This window comes from Miniopterus natalensis, chromosome 1 (genome assembly GCF_054644295.1).
Source record: "Miniopterus natalensis isolate mMinNat1 chromosome 1, mMinNat1.hap1, whole genome shotgun sequence".
In the NCBI taxonomy this organism is placed as follows: Eukaryota; Metazoa; Chordata; class Mammalia; order Chiroptera; family Miniopteridae; genus Miniopterus; species Miniopterus natalensis.
The window spans coordinates 163,042,938-163,066,358 of NC_142081.1; the positions used below are offsets into that span (position 1 = coordinate 163,042,938).

The 23,421-nt window shown below is 39.4% G+C and overlaps 1 protein-coding gene across 1 annotated transcript in view; it reads left to right on the forward strand.

Annotated features, from left to right (window-relative positions):
• The first annotated feature begins 15,777 nt into the window (after nucleotides 1–15,777).
• LOC107541934 (sulfotransferase 1E1-like) overlaps nucleotides 15,778–23,421 on the forward strand; it is a 32,417-nt gene continuing 24,773 nt past the window's right edge. Inside the window, exons 1-2 of the mRNA XM_016219119.2 lie at nucleotides 15,778–15,924; nucleotides 20,805–20,966. Of these exons, the coding sequence (XP_016074605.2) occupies nucleotides 20,816–20,966 (151 nt within the window). The 5' untranslated portion in view covers nucleotides 15,778–15,924; nucleotides 20,805–20,815. The remainder of the gene's footprint in view (nucleotides 15,925–20,804; nucleotides 20,967–23,421) is intronic.

The window sequence follows — 23,421 nt, forward strand, 5'->3', positions numbered from 1 at the left end:
GTCTTGGTTAGAGACCAAGACAAATATGGAGTGGGCCATTCCTCTGGGTTAAACTACGAAGTTGAATATTAGTACCTAGGACCATTATTAAATCCCTCCCAACTGAGGGAGAAGGACATTCTGGCATTACCAGGAATTGTTGAGAAACTAGACAATCTTGATGGTGGCAGCTGAGAGGTGGGGTAAAATATTTTCTTTTAGACTGCTCGTCTAGTCCTATAATGGTACAAGCCAAGATTTTCAAGGCCCCACGTGTTTCGTAAGACTGAGTAGGTAGCTTCTGTGTCAGTTTAAAAATTAACATTTTTTACCTGTTACATCAAGAGCCACCCAGGTTTCTTCCATAGTCACAAGATGTTTTTCATTTGGAGCCACCAGGGACCCTGGGCAGCTTCACCCTTATTCAGTTAAGTCCATTATGTCCTCAGGAGTCCCCTCTTTCTTCAGAGCTGGAGACAGTCCTTTTTCCAATGGCTTGATTGGTTGTACATAGGGCAAGGCCCAGTGAGTTCTTTCCTGGGGAGGAGACTCCCAGTTCTAGCTTTTGGGGACATTGCCTGCTACAGTGACTCTACTCATCACACTTAAAACAAGCCCCTTTGGGGGCCCCAGGGGTTCCGTACTCAAGCATTTTAATGTTCCTCTGAGTTACCTTGAGGTTGCAAAGTGCCAGCAATGGTGACTACTACCAACTGAGCTGGTCGCTTGGCCTGACTAATATCACGTTGGGCCCTTTCATCCCTCTCAATTAGTCTCAGTTGTTAAACACTCTGAAGGCCGTTTCCAGTAACTGAGCTGTTGGGGTCTGAGAGCCAAATTAAAGTTTTTGTAACTTCCACTTGATATCTGACTAACAAAATATTGACCAAGTAAGGCTTGTCATCCTTCAAAAGCAGAGTGGTCTATGTTGGTGCACTTTTTAAAGCCCCCAATCAGTCTCCCTTGAAACAGGGCAGGATTTTTTCCCTTTGAGTTACCTTTTACTTCTCCATAATTTTTACAGGCTTGATGACACATTTTTTTTCATGCCACTTATAAGGCAGTGTGTCATATGATCTGTTCTGGTGAGGTCTGCCTGTTCTACCTGGTAGTTCCAGGCTAGATCTTGGGCTGGGACTGAAGTTGCTCCCACCGGGTTGAGCTGCTGCCATTCCATCAGCATGTCCCTGAGCTGCTAACCAGACCCTGTGTTTCTCCTCAGGAGTTCAGCACATGGCCAGACAGGAAAATATGAATGTCCACCTAAGTCAGGTCAAAAGACATTGTCAAAGCTTACAATTTATCTGTAAACTGATGGAGGTTTTCAGAGGACTTGACCAATTTTTTATTTTATTTTTTGTGTCTGGTGAGGTCTGTCTTGCTAGAAGGGATGTGAATCCTGGTGGCTCCTGCTTGTCTGTTTGCAGCTTCTCTGAGTGAACGTAATTCGGTGGGGCCTGGGTGATAAGAGGCTCCACTTCTGGTAAATCCTGTGGGGCTGGACTCAAGTTTCTCTTGATAGTGGAAGACACAGTAGAAAAAAATGAATTTTGTTTTGTTTTATACCATCTACTAGAAGTACTTCCACTTGGCTAGAATGCAGCCTAGTGGACTTTTCCATAAGGCCTAGAGAAAAAAAGGGGTGCACAACAGAAGGCCAAGCATCCTGACAAGTTCTACCACTAGGGACTAAGCTGAGAATCCCCCCTCTCCCTCATCCTTACCTACCACTTGTTGAGAATGGCCTAGAAGGTTTGGTAAAACTCTCCCAGGTGGCCCAGTGCAGTCCTTCCTACTATGGGCCCATGGCTCCCCACTCTGTGGGGGTTTCTTTACTTGTCCAAGCATAGGGAGGCCACGAGAGAAAGGAAGGCCCTCAGAGGGAGCAGGTCTGTGAAGTCCCAGGTGCTTACCCCTCTATTTGGGCCAATAAGGCGATGGCCAGTTTTTAAGTATGGGATGTTTAGGAAAGGCCACAATAGTCATGAGCCATAGAATAGTCAGTAGAAGTTTCAATTTGCACTCAAACCAGATCAAGTTGAGGTACACGGGGATTCTGGAGAAAGTGTAGATGTCTGGTCACCAGAGAAAAGGAGAGAAATCAGACAAAATGTGTGTTTATGAAAGTAGAGGAGAAATAAGGCAAATTTGTGTGGTCAAACGTCCCAGCAACCGTGGGCAGAAAACTTACTCCTCCGGGGTTGGGTCTAAGGCTCTTGGTTGTGTAGGGTGTGTACTCAAGAGGGAGTCCAAGAGAATGGGGGGGGGGGGAGGCAGAGAGAGAAAGAGAGAGACCCAGACCCAGTTGAGAGTGGAGGAGAAAAATGACATGAGTTTCTTGAGACAACATCAGGAAGGGAGCCTCAAACTGCAGCTGCTCACTGCTCCCTGGTTGCAAATCTGGCAAAGTGTTGCTGTGAAAGGAATAGATCCTTTGCCCGGTTCCCTGAAAGCTGATGGTGATTGGCACCTTGGGAGGCCTCAGCTTGATCCAGGTTCTTGTCATGGAACAAGAAAGAATTCAAAAGCATGAAAGAAAAATTTAGCGAAGCACAGTCAATTTATTAGAGCAATAGGATGTACTCAAGAAATGAGTACAGGTGACCTTGGGGTTGAGATGTCCTGATGGGATCTAAGTGGAAGGTTTTATTAAAAGTGGGCAAGGATTGAGGGGAATAAGGTGTTACCTAGCCTTTGACCCCAGTGGGGTGACTGCTGACATGTCTTGTCCTTGTCTCTCCTTTCCAGGTAGCAATTTCTTTTTGGTCCTCTCAATTACAGGAAATTGGGATGTTGGAAGCGAGGGAACAGATGGTCAGTGACGGTCACATCTGTGATGTTCCAGCCAAGACAGAAAAGGGGATAGGTAGAGCTTGAGGCCTTTGTTTCTTATTCCAACATTCCTGCCTTAGATTCAAGGAAAAATGGCACTGAAGGTCAAACAAAGGGTAAAGAAGGTGGTAGTGGAAGGCACGATGATACTGGAGGTGGAGCTTGAAGCAAAGCATTTGAGGAGGAAGTGTGTGCAAGCTGGAGGAGAACCCTGAGGCAAAGTCTTTGTAGAAGAATAGGGCAAATCTGAAGATGGAGCCTAAGACAACGGAGTAGAAGGGAAAGGGCAAGAGAACACTGCAGAGAAAAAGCATGTGGTTTCAGATGCCATTTTCTCTCCTTTCAAATTTTCAGCAGCATCTGTTAATTTTAAGACTTTATTTCTCAAAATGCAACTTCAGATTCTTTGTCTCATTTGGAAGCCTCAAAATACCATTCAAAATAGCCATTCCACTCAGTTTTACCAACTTTAGTGCTATTATTTGTCCAGTTTGGTTTTAAGAAAATTAAGTTTAGGAATCTCAAAAGTTCCTAGAGTGGCCACTGATTTTCTGAATTACTTTCAGTGAGACCTGTCCATGTAATAAAATATGCACATGAAAATTGCCTGCAGCTTTTAACCAGGTACTTGGCCAGAGTCCCTGGTGGAGGAGGGATGGTCTTAAAATATTTAGATAGCTGAGATCCCATTTTTCAGAGGCTTTTCTCTAGAGCATAAAATCCAAGAAATTTACAACAATTTGAGCAACCTACAGGTAAGACACCACTCAGCCTCACTCTAGAACATTCTAATCACAGAGGACTAGGCTGGAGGCTAAAAGCCAGTTCTAGGGAAATAACCACTCCTGGAGAGTCCAGTTATAGGCTGAGCTGAGTGCTAAATGAAACTTTTCTCAATGAGACAGCACAGTCTAACACTGGGCCAAACTGACTAATTTTAGTAGAAATAAGCTCTGACCCTAAAGGACAACCCGTTTCCAAAGAAACCAAGCTGACTTACAGACAAGACAGACAAACAAGCAAGGCCTTTTAACAAGAACAGGAACGATGAAAAATTCTAAAAGATTTCCAAATAAATCCTGGAGAGCTTCAAAACCCAAAAAAGTAGAAGCTCAATTCCAGAAGACGACTCACCATAAGCTTCTTTTTTTTATTGATTTCAGAGAGAGGAAGAGAGAGGGACAGAAAGATAGAAACATCAATGATGAGAGAATCACTGATAGGGGGCCTCCTGCACCCCCCTATTGGGGATCGAGCTGCCCCCTACTGGGGTTCCAGCTACCCCCTACTGGGGATTGAGCCTGAAACCAGGGCATGTGCCCTGACCAGGAATCGAACCGTGGTTCATGGGTTGACGCTCAACCACTGAGCCATGCCAGCTGGACTCACCATAAGCTTCTGAATGGAAGACCAAGCAGTGAGCCAAAGCAGCTCTTTGCGGGGTGTCAGCACTTGGTTGCTTACCTGCTCTGAAGCTGTCCAGGTTGTTGTTCTTTTGGAATCTCAGATGAGCTCCCAAAATGTTCACTGAAAAATAATATAGACTAGATATTTCATCACTAAAAAGAGTTTATGAAGATACAGCAAGCCTCATGCACACTCTGGCCTGGGTGCCAACATCGACAAGTATTTATATCAGGGAAAAAGGAAGATAAGGGAAGGGGAAGTTAGAACCATAGAGCTTTATTATAAACATAGATTTCTTCCTGTGGAGTTCTCTCATGGAAGGTTCTCGCACTTAATGCAAAAGTGTCCATAAGACCTAGCTTTTCCCATAGACCCTCCCTATTGATTATATTTCCTTAAAGTTCTAGTTAGTCTTTATCAACAGAAACAATGGACAGGGCTTGCTTCTGGCAGAGATAAGCCTTTTAATAAAAAACGTATGTGCCTGGGGCATGACTACTCACCATGACCTGCACAGTTAGAAATTTATAATCAGGTTACCCTGTGAGGTTACTTTCCATAGAACCTTTTTTAATCCACAATTCTTATAAACAAGTCATAAATCTGCCAACAGTTCTTTCTTTACCTCTGTCCCTGACCTTTGAAAAAGGTAGACTACAAACCTTACCTGAAATAAGAGGATGTGGAGGAATAAATTAGGATCCAAGATGAACTCCTTTCCTAGGGTGTGGCTGTGTAGAGGTTCAGAAAAAGACTCTCCAAAATGTGCCACTTTAGCATGTGCATTATTTTAAGCTGAGAGCTATCAAGTTCTGCAGACTTGATGAGAAACTTTTCTTTCATAAAGAATTTAAGTTAGGGGCTTTGCCCATAATAACTTTTTATGACCTTCCTATTGGGCAAGACAAACTACTAATTTCTAAACATCTGCTCTTCTTATCATCCTGCCATGGCCCTTTAAGACCCCGCAGAAGCACCTCCTTTGGGCTCAGAATGCCATACATGCCTCATTTTAACCTGCTGTCCCTTAACCTCTCCTATATGCGAGGTTTCTGACTTTCTCATATATGTGGAGTTCCAATGCGTATGCGCATATGACATTTGGTTGCTTTGTCTTATATATTTGTCTCAGGTCTATTTGATTATTAGACCAGCCAAAAGAACCTTGAGGGTAGAGGAAAGTTTCTTTCTCCCTCACAGTTGGTGCTGTGAGCTGTATACCTCACTGGCTGGGCATTGCAGTAGGAAGATCCTGGGACCTCTAGCATGTTAGCCAAGATAATAATTCTTCCTAAGTTGGGCAGCCATCTCTCTACCTGCTGAGTTTATTGAAAGCAGAGTGGTGAGAACCCTTTTTTAAATTTTTCTAATTTTAGATTAGCAGGAGAAAAATATTTGTGGAACTAGTTTCTTGGACTTAGTGAGTTGTGGTTATTTGGTATATATATTCATGGTTTTGTTAATTCTGTTTTTCTCTATCTCTGCCTGGTGTCTCTCCTTTCATCTTGTTACATGGCCTGAGAGGTTAGTCATTATGACCAGTGAGAATATTTTCTCTGGTCTCCACCATCTGGAAGGTGTACTTACAAGGGTGCATCTGGTGGCCAGTTGGATAGGCTGCCTTGGTTAAGGCATAAGAGGTTTATTGGTCTTCTTTGTTCAGCCATGCCAACTAGGGAAGTTTGTCATAGAGACCCCAGCCCATAAAGGGTCTTTGTAGTTTTAACCTTTGTTGCTTGTTAGTACTAGAAAAATCCCATTCCAATAGTGCCTGTCCTGTGCCACAAATTAGTGGGCTGCTGGCTGGTGGTGAGCCACATTTTTGTGGGAGACCAGAGTTACATCATTCTTATCAGATTCTTACTGCCTGCCTTCACTCCATCTGAGGATGTTTTGAAACAGACATCTAGGAATCTTCTTGACCGGCTGCCTTCAGAACTCAGAAATTGGGATTTCTGCTCTAATCAATGACCACTGATTTTTTTATGTTTCCATAGAGATGGCTCTCATTAAATACCTGATTGCTTGAACCATTGGCTTAACTTTGGGAGCCCACCTACATCGCTGCCTCCTGAAATGAGAGTGGTTTAATGAGATATGAACCATCTATCAACCAACCCAACCTCTGGAATGTGAAACTTCTTAGGAAGTTTCAGAGGAGAAAATGTAGGGATTCAGGACAGGTCTCCCCAAAGTGTATCACTTTGGCATGTGAATTATTTTGAGCTGAAGGCAAATTCACAAAAAACTTTTACTTCTTCCTTAAAGAATTTAAATTAGGAGCTTTGCCCATGACAGGAGTTATCACTAGAAATAACTTTATAACCTACCTACAGGTCAGGAGAAACTTCTAATTTTTTTCTTTTCTTTCTTTTTTTAATAAAAAACTTCTAATTTCTAAACATCTTCTCTTCTTATCATCCTCCAATAACCCTTTGAAACTCCCCCAAAAACTTAGCTTATCCTTAGCTCAAAATGCTACATATACTCCTCCTTTAACTTTCTGTCCCTGAACTTCTCATGTATGACTCTCATGTATATGGGGTTCCCATGCATACATATGTATTAAATGTAGTTATTTTGTCTCATTGGTCCTTCTCATGCAGGGATTCAATGGGTTTGTTTCTCTTTCTTTTTACTGTTTGAAAAGGTAGCTTTATTGTTATTCAGGTGTGGTGAGACCAGCAGATCAGGAGACCATGCCACTGGAAAGATAGTTGGTGATACTTGCAAGTCCCAGGAGGAGGGGGGATGCCATGGGGGCCATACAGGAACGCTCCGGTGGGTGAGAAAGTAGGGAAACAAGCACAAGAGCCTATTCTATGGTTTCCACTGGAAGACAAGGCAGAGCCAGCAGGCCCAGGACTGGCTGTTGCAAATAACTCCAGTAGCTCCGGGCAGAGGGGATGTCCTGGTTGCCTAGTACCTGCCCTGGTGTGATCACTCCTCTGTTACTCTCTCTGGGAACAGGCTAGCCAGGGGAGGGATAGTCCCTCAAGTGTTGGCAGGGCCTAGGTATCAAAGCATCAGAATGCAAATGATAAAAGACATGGTCAACACATGTTCAAAGTACAGGCCTCAGTTTCCCCATCCATGAAGGGAGGGTCCTGGGTGGCCCTCCTTGGTCCAGCTCTGCACTCTCTAGTCCAACCAGCTCCCTGGGCTTTCCCAAACTCTGGTACCAACTGAGGCAGCCAGGCTAAGGCCCAGTGCCCTCCCGCCCCCCAACCCTGGCTCTGGCATTTAAGGCCAGCTGGTCCCGCAGTCCCACAGTCCCACAGTCCTGCAGTCCGGCATGGCCTCAGTGCCTCGGTGGAGGAGATGGCTGAGGGAGGACTGGCTGAGGCTATTGAATGACGACAGTCTCTGTAAATGGCACAGGAGGCTCTGGGTGGGAATAATACAGAGTTGTTTGCAAAGGGAAGAACAGGAGGTAATCGAGGCAAAGCACAAACTGCCAACGCCCAGGAGAACAAAGACGAAGCTCTGAATGCCCACACGGGGTGGTAATCAGGAGCTCAGATCCTGTGGGATCCAAGAGACTGGCTGGTGATTCATGTTGAAGGTTACACATCCCAGAACACTTCTGGAAATAAACACACTTTTATAAACACAGGAACATCCTGAGAAAGCAGTGAAACGAGGTTGGAAGACAAATCTCACACCCCAGGGGTTGGGGGACCACGTGGGGCACTCCCTCACCCCTTAGATGATGACAGGCAGCCCAGCTCCCACTGCCCATCGCACAGCTGACCAGTCAGTCTGTGGCCATGCTGAGCAGCCTGGTTTGTGTCCAGGGTAGGACAGGTGGCATGAGAGAGATTTATGGGGCCTCCCTATGTCTTGCCAGAAGGATGGGACCCACAGGGTGTGTTGATCCTGCCTCCAGGAAGAACAGTGGCTAACTGACCGTGCTTTCCAGGCTTCTCTCCAGAACTAGCAAGAGCAGGAGGCTGACCTGTGGGGCACAACTGAACCACCCTCTGCCTGTCCCAAGTATGTTCTTACCTCTACACAGCTGGCACCCTGAGCATTTTCTTCTGTAGACCAAAAGGCAGAGGCTCAGAGGGGCAAAGTGGCACAAGGCCACACAACCAGTCTGGAAGTGCTCAGACTCCACCTCCAGTCCCTTCCACTGGAAGCGGCTTACACTGGGGGTTACAAAGGCAGCTCCTCTGAGCAGGGTTACAGTGGTGGGCCAGGGGTCCTGCAGCTGCACCTGGAAAGGTTTTTGTGAGTCGTTCTGACTCCAGAACCAGGGGCAACAGGAGAGTTTGCATTTAAATCCCAAGTCAGCCACTTAATGGCTGTAAATTTTTGCAACTTACCTAGCCTACTGGGCTTCTATTCTTTTTTTTTTAAACGAGGATAATAGTACTAATTCATAGGGTTATTGTGAAGGTGAAAAGAGATAATATATGAAAAGTACCTAGCATAGTTCCTGAGATATAATAAGCCCTTATAAAACATTAGGTAATATTATCAATATTTAACTCTGATTTAGTAGTTTTACAAATCAAGTTCGGGACTGTTTCTTATGACCAAAAACCTTATATCCCAGGTTTCTCACTTTTCCCCCCATATCTGAATCTTCATCTGGGTATCTTACCTCCTCTCATGTAGGAATCAGACTTGCTTTTTTTCTGTCTGAAAACTAGTCTTGCTTCTGGCTTCTAGCAACACCTCTACCACTTACCTGGCTCTTTCTCACCCTGCATGCCAGCTGTCAATGTAAAGCCACAAACTCAGAATACCACTGACTACCCTGTGCTCCAATTCCTGACTCCACACACTCGCCTGTCTATTGCCATGTTCCCTCTACTCCATTGTCCTATCATTTTTTGCCTATTTGCTCTGTGATTATTATTTTTTAATAAAAAAAATCAATTCAAGTCTAGCTCATTTTAAAAATTAAAAATATGCCTTCTGGAAAGGGTTTATGATTAGCCCAAGTTCTCTCACTCTTTACCATGAAGCTTCTTCTTGTTGCTGGATTCTAATACCATAGGTGTCCTTCCACCTGCTGATCAAGTCTCAGAAATTAGTTCTAGGACATATGTCTATATGATAAATGTGAAGGCCACAGATAACTATATATAAACTGGGTGGCATATAGTAGGTATTCTGTAAATTTTACTATCTCCTCTTCTTATTGTCATTGTTGCTGCTGCAGGTGTATGAGAAAAGAAAGAGCCCAGTAACTAGATACAGGTTAACATGGTACCAGAAACAAGACTGACTTCTATAAAATAAGTTTACTATTAATATTTTTTCAAAATATTTTTTAACTGGCTAAGAATTTAAAGTAGAGAATTCAGGAAGGGGTAAATGAGGAAACTTGAACCTACATATTGATTTCATTTTGGAGAAGAACACCCACTGAGGAGGAAAGGAATCAAAACAATAAGAGGAAAATGTGATTTAACGGTCTTCCTGACAGCTCTTACTTGCTTGAATTCAAGGGAAAAATTACCCACAAAATAAATAAATCTAAAAAGAATAGAGCCATCATGTTAGAATTTTCAAAAGTATTTATAAAATTATCAGTGCTGTATTTTTTTTAAAGTATAGTAATTCTAATTTTTGTTGGCTGATATGGTAAAAAATATGAATTATAGTCTCTTTTACATGTAGTTCATTACTTTCAAATGTACAAGGTTGTTAAAATATTTGATGGCTAACTTGTTATTAACACTACAATTTACAGGCCAACAACTCCTGTTTTTAGTTTTAAAGCTAATTCAACAATTGGAGAGCAGGAACATATCCGATAGGAATGACAATGAAAAGGTAAACTACTAAATTTGACATTGCCAAAATCTGGATTCAAGAAATTTTCTTTTACTGATATTAAACAAAGATGTTGAGTTTTTGACATTTCAAAGTACCCGCATCCTAAAATAGTTGCTACTAAAAAGTTTGTGGTCAGGCCTTTCTTTCATAAAGACTCCCAGGGATTTTTCATGAGTAAGAGAAGACTGTATAGAGTTTTACTTTTTTAGGACTGTTAAAGAGAAAACCACAGGCTCAAGATGGAGTCACTTGTGCTAAAGCCCATGACACTGAACCTGTACATAATAACACCTGACTGAATTGCTATTTCAACCCTCCAAGTCTGTAATTTTATTAACTCAGTCTGGAATTTTCTGGTCAGTATTAATGAGATAATCTCTCATATGAGCCCTCTTCATTCCCCAGTGGGAGCCGGAGGCAATCTGCCTGGTAAGACCCCCTAAGGGAAGGTAACCTTGCCAGAAACAATACTTTCTTTCCTTTTGCCAGTAACTTGTCCTATCCACTTTCTGCCTATAAAAAAGCCTTCAATATTACATGGCTCCCAGGAGCTCCTTTGTACTTGCTATGAAGGATGCTGCCATTTTCATGAATCACTTAATAAAGCCAATTAGATTTTCAAATTTTCTTGATTGCATTTTTGTTCTTTAACAGTAATTTTATCATACTATCCAGCAATTACACTCCTAAGTATTTATCCAATGAGGTGAAAACTCCTGTCCACAGAAAAAAATGTGCATAAATGTTAATAACAGCTTTATCTGTAATTGCAAAATTTGGAAGCAGCCAAGATGTCTTTCAATGGGTGAATGGATAAATAAACTATGGTACATTGAGACAATAGGATATTATTCAGCAATAAAAAGAAATGAAAGAACCTTCAAAAACTGGAAGTGTTATCCTCATAAATAGCTAGTTAATATTAAGAAAGGAAAGAATGCAAAGGAAAGTTAGACATTATAAGCATGGTCACCTGGGAAGCTACAGCTTCACACAGCATTGTTCCTCTGAAGGGATTAACACTCTTCCCTTCCCTTATCCAATACTGGATTGTTGAGGGGAGAAGGGAGAGATAGGCACATGTGCAGTAGAAGTCGGGGTGGCACAGGGGAGGTGCTTGCTTGTCAGTCTAGCTTGAGGAACAATGGATTGGCTAGGGGATAGACCCCATCAGAAGTCTACGAAATCTTGGAAAGTTGATTACTTTGAAGAAGCTCCTGCTTAAAATTCCCAGACAAAAGGTTGCCTCTCTCTTGTTCTCGCTTGCTCTGGAACCCACCCTCGCCCCACAGGATGCTGGACTGGACTTTAATATGGAGCAGAAACTATGGGCAGTGGCCTTTATTCTGGCCCCGTTGAAGACAAGATTGGGCTTCTTCCATGGTGGGACAGACAGAGATGGCACCTTAGAGGGGAACCCCTTAATTTTGCATCATCAATAAAGCTTTCTACAAAAGCCATCCTCCCACAGGGGCCTCAGATAATTCATTTCCTCACAGCATCCCAAGAACCCCACTCCTGATGATCACAGAAAAACCTTAAATGCACACTGCTAAGTAAAAGAAGCCAATCTGAAAGGTTACATATTGTTTGGCTGCAACGATATGACAGTCTAGAGAAGGCAAAACTATAGAGACAATAAAAAGATCCACGGTTGCCAGGAGTTCAAGGGAGGAGAGTGGGTGAAAAAAATGGAGCTCTATGGAAAGTCACCTCACCAGGTGATCTGATCATAAATTTCTAACTGGGCAGGTCATGGCTGGTAGTCACATCTCAGTCATATAATTTCTTTTTTTTTTTAATTGTTCAAAATATTACAGATGTCTCTTTTTCTCCCCACTGACCCATTCTACCCCATCCCACTCCCCTCCCTAGGCCCTCACCACAACATTGTCTGTGTCCTTGGGTTATGCATATATATGCATATAAATTCTTTGGTTAATCTCTTCCCCTCCACCTACCCACCCCCTTCCATCTGTCTGAGATTTGCCAGTCTGATCCATGCTTCCATGTCATTGAGTCTTTTCTATCCATCAATTTATTAAGTTCTTTAGATTCCACATATAAGTGAGATCATGTCTCAAAGGGTATGAGATTCTTCTTCTTTACAGCTGCGTAGTATTCCATGGTGTGAATGTCCCACAGCTTTTTATCCACTCATCTACTGACGGGCACTTGGGCTGTTTCCAGATCTTAGCTATTGTAAACTGCGCTGCTATGAACATAGGGGTGCATATATTCTTTCTGATTAGTGTTTCAGGATTCTTAGAATATACTCCTAGAAGTGGGATCACTGGGTCAAAAGGCAGCTCCATTTTTAATTTTTTGGGGAAACCTTCATACTGTTTTCCATAGTGGCTGCACCAGTCTGCATTCCCACCAGCAGGGCACTAGGGTTCCCCTTTCTCCACACTCTCACCAGCACATGTCATTTGTTGATTTGTTGACTAAAAGGCTTACCTTTGCCTTCAGCAAATCCTGTCCATTCTTTCTGTGCATCAAGGTTAACACACCTTTGAAATAGGATGGAGGGAATAAATGGTGTTAGGGAAAATAAAAAAAGAGAGCACATAATCTTGATTACTATAATCCAATCTCTGCCATGCTTTCTTCCACCACCATGCAATCTTTCTTAGGTCCCTCCTTGACTTTAAAATGCATAAAAGAAGCTGCAAAACTGTTTTTCTCCAGAGAATTTGAGATCTTGCTCCCCAACAAATGTCAGTTTGGCTTAAATAAACCTGTATATAAGTTATGTACAGGTTTGAATATTTCTTACATCAATAACAAGTAGGATGCTTAAGTGGAACACAAAAGATTTTTCAGATGGGTGAAACTATTCTATATGATACTGTAATAGTGGATGCATAACATTAGGCATTTGTCAATAATCACAGAACTATACAATTCAAAAAGTGAACCCTGATGTAAACTACAGACTTTATTTAATACTAATATATCAATATTGGTTTTTCATTTCTAGCGAATGTACCAAACTAATGAAAGATGTTAATAAATGGGGGAAACTGTACAGGGGAGGAAACCTTTTTGTACTACCTACTCAAATTGTTGTAAACCCAAAACCGTTCTTAAATAAAAGTGTTGCCTGGCTGGGCATGACTTAGCAGTTGAACATCGAACTGGGATCTGGGAGATCAGGGTTCAGTTCCCGGTCAGGGCACATGCCTGGGCTGCGGGCTCGATCCCCAGTCAGGAGCGTGCAGGAGGCAGCCGATCAATGACTCTCTCATCATTGATGTTTCTCTCTCCCTCTCCCTCGCCTTTCCTCTCTCTGAAATCAATAAAGATATGTTTAAAAAAAATTTTTTTAAATAAGTCTTTTTACAATAATTTAAAAAGTGCTCAGTCACACTGCCACTTATTTTTTTTATTATTAATATTGAAATCTTGTCATTTACAAAACAAAGTCTGGGATCCTCAAACTTGACCCCAAAGGAGTAAGTATGTGACACAGAAGGAAAAGAGAATGCTCAATGGTCACTAATAAGAAACATTGTCTTGGAACCATTTTATCCCACAGACATGCAAATTCCACATTTATTTACGATGTTTTAGAACAGGACAGTGGCAGTATGGTAGATATGATAGCAAATCTGCTCTAATTCTAAGAATTTAGATAAACATTTGAAAAAGTAGATGGTTATCTGGGTGTTTTTTTTTTCCTGAGTCAAGTGTACAGAGGAGGAAACTCAGACCAAGGACTCGAATATTTTGTCATTTCTTTTGTACTTGCTGCTCATTGACAAGAATGAAGGTTAAGCTGGCTATTGTGCCTATTGTTTTATTTATATTAGCAAGAGAATCTTCATCATTTGGAATTTTTTCTAAGGCTAAAGGTGTTTTGGCCTTTGGGGTCACCAGCATCACATGCTTTAAAGCATTTGTAACATTCCTGCAGCCAGTTGCTTATAACTGAAAGATAAGAGAAGTGGTCAGAAGGTTAAATCTGTTCAGATTAGCTTGTACCCATATCCTGACATTTTGGATGGAAGAATATTTTTGGTAAACAAGAAAGGAAGCCTTGCAGATCCTCATAATTAAAAACTAATAATTAAAAAAAATAAATTAGCCCTGCCGGGTGTGGCTCAGCCTTTGAGCGTCCACCTAGGATCCAGGCAATCGGTTCGAATCCCAGTCAGGGCACATGCTCAATCTCCAGCTGGGGGAGTGCACGAGGCAACTGATCAATGACTCATCACTGATGTTTCTCTCTCCCTCTTCACCTTTCCCTTCCTTTCTCTGAAATCAATAAAGACATATTTAAAAAATAATAAATTAAGCAATGCAGCAGGGTTAAAAATTATAGTCCATATTAAATTTTTATATTTGAAGATTAAATGTTTTTAAATACATTTTCTTTAACAAATAAATGTAAACATTAAAACGACCAACTTCATAAAACCAAATAATATTAAAATGAGCCCCTGGGTTCTCATGCTCCACCCTGGGTTATCATGATGTTCCTTATTTCTCAGAAACCGCAGAGCTGTTCTTTTTTACTTTGGGTAGGGCAGGATGCCTACCCAAGGGGTAGGTAATGCCTTCAGTAACTAACAACTATGGTTCTCTTAATTTTTTATTTTTCCTGAACACTCCAGCCACTTTTATTTAGTTGGTATATATTCAATCCCTAGACTCTAGATGCCATGCAGTGTGCTGATTACAGAGTAGGACCTGTTGTTAAGCTATATACAGTCTAATAAATTTCCTGATAAAGAAGCTAGATAAGAAAATTTTAACTTCAGCACAGTGGAGTAAGTAATAGCAAGGACTTTGAACCTTGCTTGAAGGGATATTCAGTCTTACAAGAATCACCAAAGGCCTTTCAAAAGGCAGTGCAATCTAATCAAAATTGAGAGACAAATGAAAACTAATCAGGTTTGGAGCTAAGTTGGATGTATTGATGGAGGTGGAGGTATGGTAGCAAGGAAAAATTTTCTCAACTAAAGACAGAGTAGGTACAGAGATGTGGTAAGAAAGGTGTAGGCTTCATAGAGTCCATAAACCCTTGGCATTTATTTTTCTCATCCTCTTTTCTAAATTCCAATGGCATTAATAGATAACTTTACCTGGAGATTCCATACTAAGCCTTGCATTAAGCATGTAATTTAGAGTGGAGAGAAGTGAGATTTAAAAAATAATAATCTAAAGGTGAGTGATGTTAAATTCTTTCCTTAGCTGTCATCTATTTTTGATTTTTAGGGCTAATTTTTGATTTAAGAGCTAAAAGCAAAGATTTTAAATAGAAGATACTTTCCAGTTGATTTGTTAGGACACAACCAATCATTACAACACCTTCCTTGACAGGTTTTACTTAGTAAACTAAGCTTGGTCTCCTGATCCAAGGTCCTCACTTCCTTCTTGTTTCTTCCCTGTCATTTTCTTCTCTCCTCTCACTCCTCCAGGAAGTTTATTCTTTGAAGGTCAACCTTAACCATTTTATTATTCACCAGGAGTGAGTAAGAGGGTTTTTCTTCCCAAACTGCTGTATACTTTGCTCCAATCTTCTCCCCCATCTTCCCCTTCACTTCCTCGCCCTCCCCCTCTCCCACCCACTGATTGCTACTGGCAAATCTAGGAATTTGACTATGAGCCAAGAATGAAAAATAACAGCAGAGGTTTTCTACGTCTCTGCATGATGAGCATGGCTATGTGTGGCTGAATGCATTTGCAGGTATGTATCTATATTAGTGCTACTCCATTGCATCACAGACTCTACAAAGCCAAGCCCACAAATTTATCTCCGCCTCCTTCTCTGGCATTAAGAATAAAAGCTTCTCAGAAATATCTCAGATGCACAACTCATCTTTTTTTGCAGCTTAAAACCTGAGTGGCAATTTGAGGAAAACTTCACTGAATCACCCAGTTTCCTTCACAGGATCATCTGGACAGGTTGTATTTTATTATTATTACCAATATTAATATAGAGATTTACATATAGAAAATATAGATGCAAACTGTATATCACAAAGCTGTAAAAAAAAAGAAATATAGGAAGAATAAAGTATTTATCGATCCTTTGGTCACTTAATAATGTAAAGCATTTAAAGGATTTTTAAATCACTTGTTTGTCATTAGAAATAACATCTTGGATTTATGTAGTGCTTTTCTGTTTAAAGAGCTTTAACATAAAGCTGCAGTATCATAGTTACCTTATAAGTCCTGTTCACTAGACACATTCTCTATTTTACTGATAAAGAAAGCAAGGCAGAACCCTGAGAAACTTGAAGTAACAATTGAATTTAATGAATGGTTTTGACCATCTACTTTGTGACATAGTGCTGAGGCTTGGGCTAAAATGATGTACAAAAGGACATTCTCTGCTTTCAGCCGCTTTCCCTAAATCTAGGTAAGTCCAAGGCTGTGAGGACTAAGCGAGCCTGTGCATGTACTCACGGTGCACCCCAGCCCGGGACACTGTGCCTGGGGGTGCAGCAGGCACTCACACGGAAAGCGCTTGCTGAGTGAAAGGCAGATTGGAGTATGGAGAAAGGGAGGGCAAAAAGAAGAAGGAAACAGGCAGGAAAGAAGAAATACAGAGACAAAGGAAAGTCTTTCTGAATTCAATTGAATCTATGAATCAGATTAAAAAAAAAAAATTTAGTGGTGTTTCTAGACAACATTAACCTACATACTCAGTTAACTAAAGTACGCCTTTGAATATGAACAGAGCAAACAGAGCAGCTAGAGAGTATGTCCATACATTGTGATATAAGATAAAAAGTTAAACAAAGAAAGAGATTTTATTATGTGTCACCTAGTTTAATTCTGAGTCCAAAATTGATCATAAAGGGGCAGCCAAAAGTCAAATAACTCTTTAATGATAAGTCAGCTACTCCCAATAGACTATAAACCAATTCTTTCAAAGTTGGAAGAACAACAAGGAAGTTGTTCACATGAATAAACAAATTAGTAGGGAGGGCAAGTGATTCCTTTTATATACATTTCCCCTAGTGAGAGATCTATTTTCTGAGAGCAAGGAAGGTTTGGTGAGCCAGCTGATTTATTAATAAGACTGATTTTAATCAAAATATCATAATTTTGGTGAGATTACCTCTGATATACCTGAGAGGGAGGTTTTGAAAGAGTTGAGTTTGCCCTTAAGAACTGATTTTTTCCCCCTTTTTGGTAAGAACAACCATAATTAATATTGTTCTGTGGCTTCCAAAACAAATGTTAAGCTATTCTTTGGCTAAAAACAAACAGAAGAAAAACTCTTATATTGTATCTGTCTTCTGTTGTGCAATCTGGGGCCCAAATGAAATGAATGTCATACTGGTTTGTCCCAGAGAACTTTAGACAAATAAACAGAGGCAAAATTCATGTTGGACTTTTATAAGTTTTACCCTTTCCAGTAGAACACAGATCACTGACTATGAGTTTCTTCAGACAATTTTATGTTTACATTCTTGGGAATTTTTTGACAACAAATATTTCCCCTGCTTTGAACAGATATATTACCATGTACTGTTACTGAGAGAGTCCAAGTGTCTGGTTCTTCTACACTATCATATAGATGTGGCATAACAATAAAAGCTCATACTTTTAAAGCATTTATAATTGGCCAGGCTTGTCCCCTCATTTAATTCTCAATAACTGTTTCAGGTAAGTATAATTATTATCATTCTCAACTTGTAGATGAGAAAATGGAGCACAGTCAAGTTAATTTGCCAGAGTGATACAATTTCAATTAACAGAGCTAGGATTTAAACCAAGGTGGTCAACTTTAGAACCCATATTTTTTAAAAATATCTTTTTAATTGATTTTTAGGGAGAGGAAAGGAGAGGGAGAGATAGAAACATCGATGAGAGAAACATTGATTACCTGCCTCCTGCACACTCTCTACAGGGGATCAGGTCCTCAACAGGGGCATGTGCGGGGACCAGGAATCAAACCAGCAACCTTTTGGTGCATGGGTTGACACTCAACCACTGAGCCACACTGGCTGGGCGGAATCTATATTCTTAAAAATTATTTTCTCTGATATGTACACATTAATCATCTAAATTAATATAAATGTATAAACTTTTAATACATGTGTTTTGCATTATATGAGCATATTTAAATATTTAGATAGCCATATCAATCATAGGCAAAAATTTAACACACTTGATTCTATGAACAATAATATCCTAGATGACAATATTTAAAAAATGGAAAAACAACAGATTTCTTTGATATCTATATTATATATTATTATATATAATATATGTTATTATATATAATATATATTATTATATATTATAACAATATATATTATTATATATAATAATATATACAAGATATATATAATAAATTACTAAATATAAATCAGGAAAAAGCAATAATTCTTATGGGAAAAATGGATCAAAATGATTAAAATAACCAATAAACTTACAAAATGTGAAAATATGAAAAATTACAAAATAGCTATGAAATACAGATTAAAAAATATATATTTTCTTATGAAAAAAAATTACAACAAATAATTTCTAGTACTGGGGATGATGTGAGAAAATAGGCAATTTCATATACTGTCCAAATTTGTACAATATCTAAGTGATTTGTTTAAAAATATTTATCAATACCTTACATGTGCATAACTTTTATTCTGACAATTCCTTTATCACTGCAAAGATAAGTGTGGAAATACATATGCTCAAAGACATTCATTAAAGTACTACTTATTTAAAAAAAAAAAAAAAGGGAAAAATAAGAATTTCTATCAAGAAAGGATTGTATCATCTATGTTACATCCATACTATGGACGACTATGTGTCAATTATAAGAATAAAAACAGAATTTACATATCAACACCAAAATATGTTCACATTATATAGTTCAGTGAAAAAAAATAGTTTACAAATAAATATAAAATATAATGCAAAATATATACATAAGTGTAGATTTTAACATATATTGAAATATTTGGAAGCATAAATACAATACTATGAGGAGTGTTATCTCTTAAAGAATAGAATAAAGAGGGCAGTTTCATTTTCTCTATATTGTTTAATTTTTTTCAACAATTGTGTCAAAAAAATATAGTTACATGCGCTATTTACATCTATGCATAGATGTGTGCATATTTATCCTTCCTTGTGTAAGACAAATATGGTTCCATCCTTAAGAAGTCTCCTGCAGGACAAACTTAACCTAATCGATAATGATGTCTGCTTTTTCAAAGACCCTTATGGCTTACAAATAAGATTTTAAAATAATACCTTTTAAGTCTGGCACAACATAAGTAAATAACATTCATTTTCCTTTCTCTGGTGATTATAGAAAGGGGATATATGAACTTTTTACAGGAAGGCCAATGGGAAATGCTATTTTTATATATTCAATCAAGAGTTGGAGAGGTTTCTAAATACAGCAGTGACCTTAACAATAGAAAAGAAAGGAAAATAACAGAGATAGAATCATGGGATTTAGCATAGGTGCTGCTGAGTAAGAGTTAAGAGGCAGCATCTAAAGGTTTACATCTGTAACGTGCAGCCTAGAAATGTAGTGGGGAAAACACTACCAGAAGAAGCCTTCAGCATAAGTCAGTGGTTTAGTTATTTAACTTCATTTGTAGTATACTTATGTTTCTAAAATTTCACCACAGATATTTCTTCCTTAGGGATAATCCATTTGTTTCAGTATCTACTAATTTCATTTCCTCTTTACAATGTCTCTCATGGATTGGGATTCTCTATTAAAGGAAACACATTAGGTGGCTAAAAGAAATACTGCCTTCAAAGGCCTCCTATTATTATACAAACTCTCTGAAAAACACAATAAAAGCTACAGAAGTCACAAATCTATAAGTGTATAACAACCTACCAGGCAGCTTTCTGGGCAAGGGTGAACAAAAGGTCTAGAAAGAAGAACAAAATTAGTTGAGATGCTATATCAAAAACTCAAAATGGGGTAATTTGGGAGGGAGATAGTGGTGAAAGAAGTTAGAAGTCAATGAAAGAAAATTTGCTTAATTAAAAACTCCATGACTAACCCTGAACATGATATGGATTTTCATGGAACTGGAAGATGAATTATCAACTGATAACCATTTGGTTTAACCTTATAATTTTCAACCAAGTCACTCAATGGGAGTGTCCACTACTATACTAATGATTAAGTGAGACAGAAAAGTAAAGATAATGTCAGTAGTCACAGAGGAACCTTCTATATCCTCAAGAATTGGTCCTTGGATATTGATTACAATGTTATTAATTTCATCTTCTTTTAAATGCACTCAATAAGCATTTGAATTTTTTCATTAAGTGTAAAATATTCAAGAACCAAGGAAACTCACTTTGAGATCTGGCAATAGCTATCAAGTGTGAACATCAGCTTTATTGTTATTTAATGTAGACATAATTAATCAGAATGATTCTTTGCCAAAATATTATTGTATTTCTGAACCTCTTATCTTTTTATATGCCCAGCAATTTTGACAGAGAATTAAAGGCTCTATTGTTTTCATTCATTATGGAATTTATTATATATAAATATTATGCATAAATGATAATATCAATGTATAACATATTTTTATATAGTTTTTAAAACTTTATAATGCCTTGCATTTTATTATTCTTTTATTTGTTAGACTTATCTGCTTAAACGGATTAGAAACTCTTAAAGCACTGAGGTAATGTTATATAATTCTTAAATACAGATTTACCCCATTATGCTCAACAGCTAAGAAATGCTAAACAAGAAAATCTCAATATACAGAGCTACTATTAATGCTAAAACATTATAAAGTACTTACAAAGTGGAAACATACCTTTTTTTTTTCTTTTAGTGTACCACTGTATGATGGATTCCTCCAAAGGTGATGATTCTGAATTCTTTGGCCGGGTCCATGGAATTCTAATGTATAAAGATTTTATCAGACATTGGGATGATGTGGAGACATTTCAGGCAAGATCAGATGACATAGTTATTGTCACCTATCCCAAATCTGGTAAGTCTCCCTACTATGTCTGTTTTTCCATTTTCTCCTAGTAATGACAGATTCACCTTGAATGGTAAATATTAAGCTGTTCTCCTCCTCCATACTCATTCCCCATATTAAATAAGAACAGATATAGTAGTTTTGGTAGACATAGAAAAAGAGTCATATAATAGCTCTATTCTAAGGCCATAATCTATACCTATACCTTGAGTAGTAACATTGAAAAATGGGTATTGTTGGCTTCTAGTCAAGATGATGGTGTAGACAAAAGTAGTACTTGGAACTTCCCACAATCACATCAAAATTACAACTAACCTATAAAACAACCATCGTTCAGAACCACCTGAAATATAGCTGAACAGAAGTTGTACAGCCAAGGATATAAAGAAATAGCCACATTGAGACTGGTAGGAGGGGTGGAGACACAGAATGGGCTGGTCTCACAGGTGTGGTGGTTAGGCAACAGGAGGATATGTTGGTTGCAGAGGTCCCCCCTGAAAAGCAAGAGGTCCCAGTCCCACACCAGGCCCCTAAGTCCAGGGAACCAGTACTAGGAAGAGAAGTCTTCATAACTTTTAGCTGTAAAAATCAGTGGACATTGTAGCTGAGTGAGACAGAAGGCTGGTAGAGTCCCAGGTGTTCCTCTTAAAGGGCCCATGCACTGACTTACCTGGAGTCACTCTCTCTGAGCTCCAGCACTGGGGCGACAGCTCAAAAGGTGCCTTGGACATACCAGGAAGAACTAAATTGTCTGGCACCAGTGCAAAGGCTACAGGGGCAGCTTTTTTCCAGGCACAAGTGCTGGCAGACACCATTGTTCCTTTGATGAGCCCACCCTCCACAGAACAGGTAGACATCCACCTGGCTAACACTATTCACCCCATTCTGGTAATTCCCTGAGACTCTTCCCCACCCAACTTGTGGGCCCATCCAAGCTATTTCTAGTGGCTTTCCCATGCAAACAACATCTTGGCTCATGCTGCGGACTTTCTTAAATCTCTCAAACAACCAGCATCTGGTGCACCTCTTGCCAAGTGGTCCCAGGACTGGCACTAACAGCAGCTGGCCTTGGTTTGCAGGTTGGCCTTTTTGGGCACCTCCAAGCCCAGCACAAGTAGCAGCCATCTGCATATCACTTTGTAGCTCATGCCAGGTGGCTTCAGGCAAAGCACAGGTGGTGGCTGACTTTGGCCAGAAGCTCCCAGGAGGCCTTAGAGTCAGCATACCTGGTGAACATGGTGGACAGCTTCAAACCAAGCTGAAGCACTACCTGACTCAGCGGGTACCTGAGGTCTGCTGAAGTGAGTTCCGCTCTGTGGAGTTGGCCCTTGCACAGCAGATCCTTCATGGTGGTCATGGCCAGTCCTTTCAACCAGCTGAAAGTAAAGGGATGGAAAAAGATAGTTAACGAAAATGGAAACAAAACAAAAGGCTGGGGTGGCAATACTTGTACCCAGACAAAATATACTTTAAAACAGAGGCTATAACAAAAGACAAAGAAGGACCCAGCAATTCCACTTCTTGGTATTTATCTAAGAAACCCAAAACACTAAATCAAAAAGACATATGCATCCATATATTAATTGCAGCATTATTTACAATAACCAAGATATGGAAACAATCTAAGTGTCCATCAATAGATGAATGAATAAAGAAGTGGTGTATATATACAAGGGAATACTCAGTCATAAAAAATAATAAAATATTGACATCTGCAACATCATGGATGAATCTAGATGGTACTGTGCTGAGAGAAATAAGTCAGACAGAGAAAGACAAATACCAGATGATTTCATTTGAATGTGGAATCTAAGAAACAAAATAAAGGAGTAAGCAGAACAGAAACAGAGTCAGATACAAAGAATATTTTGATAGTTGCCAGATGGGTGGGGGCTTGGCAAGTGGGTGAAAAATGTGAAGGAATTAGGAAGTACAAATTGGCAGTTACAGAATAGTCTTGGGGATGTATAATACAACACAGGGAATAGAGTCAATAATATTTTAATAACTATATATGGTGTCAGATGGGTACTAGATTTATCAGGGTGATCACTTTTTGAGTTATATAAATGTCTAATCATGTGTTTATATACCTGAAACTAATATAATATTGTATGCCAATTGTAATTGAAAAATAAAAAAGTATTTTAAAAAATATGAGGAATAGGAGACAACCCATAACTTCCATTTTAAAGTGTGATGAGAGTATATTGTTTACATTACAGAATTGCCCCAGGTGATTTGAAAATACTTCAAGATAGGACTTGAAGGGAGTTAGGAATAATCATAAATATTCAACACAATTGGTTAAACACTATGAGATTTAGCCATGATCATGATTGGAAAGATAGAAGTTGAGGAGGAACAAACAGGTAAAGCTGAACTCTCAGTGATTACAGGTAAGAGAAAGGTTACATTAGTGAATAAAAACTGCAGTCAGTATCAGCAAAGTGTGCTAAATAAA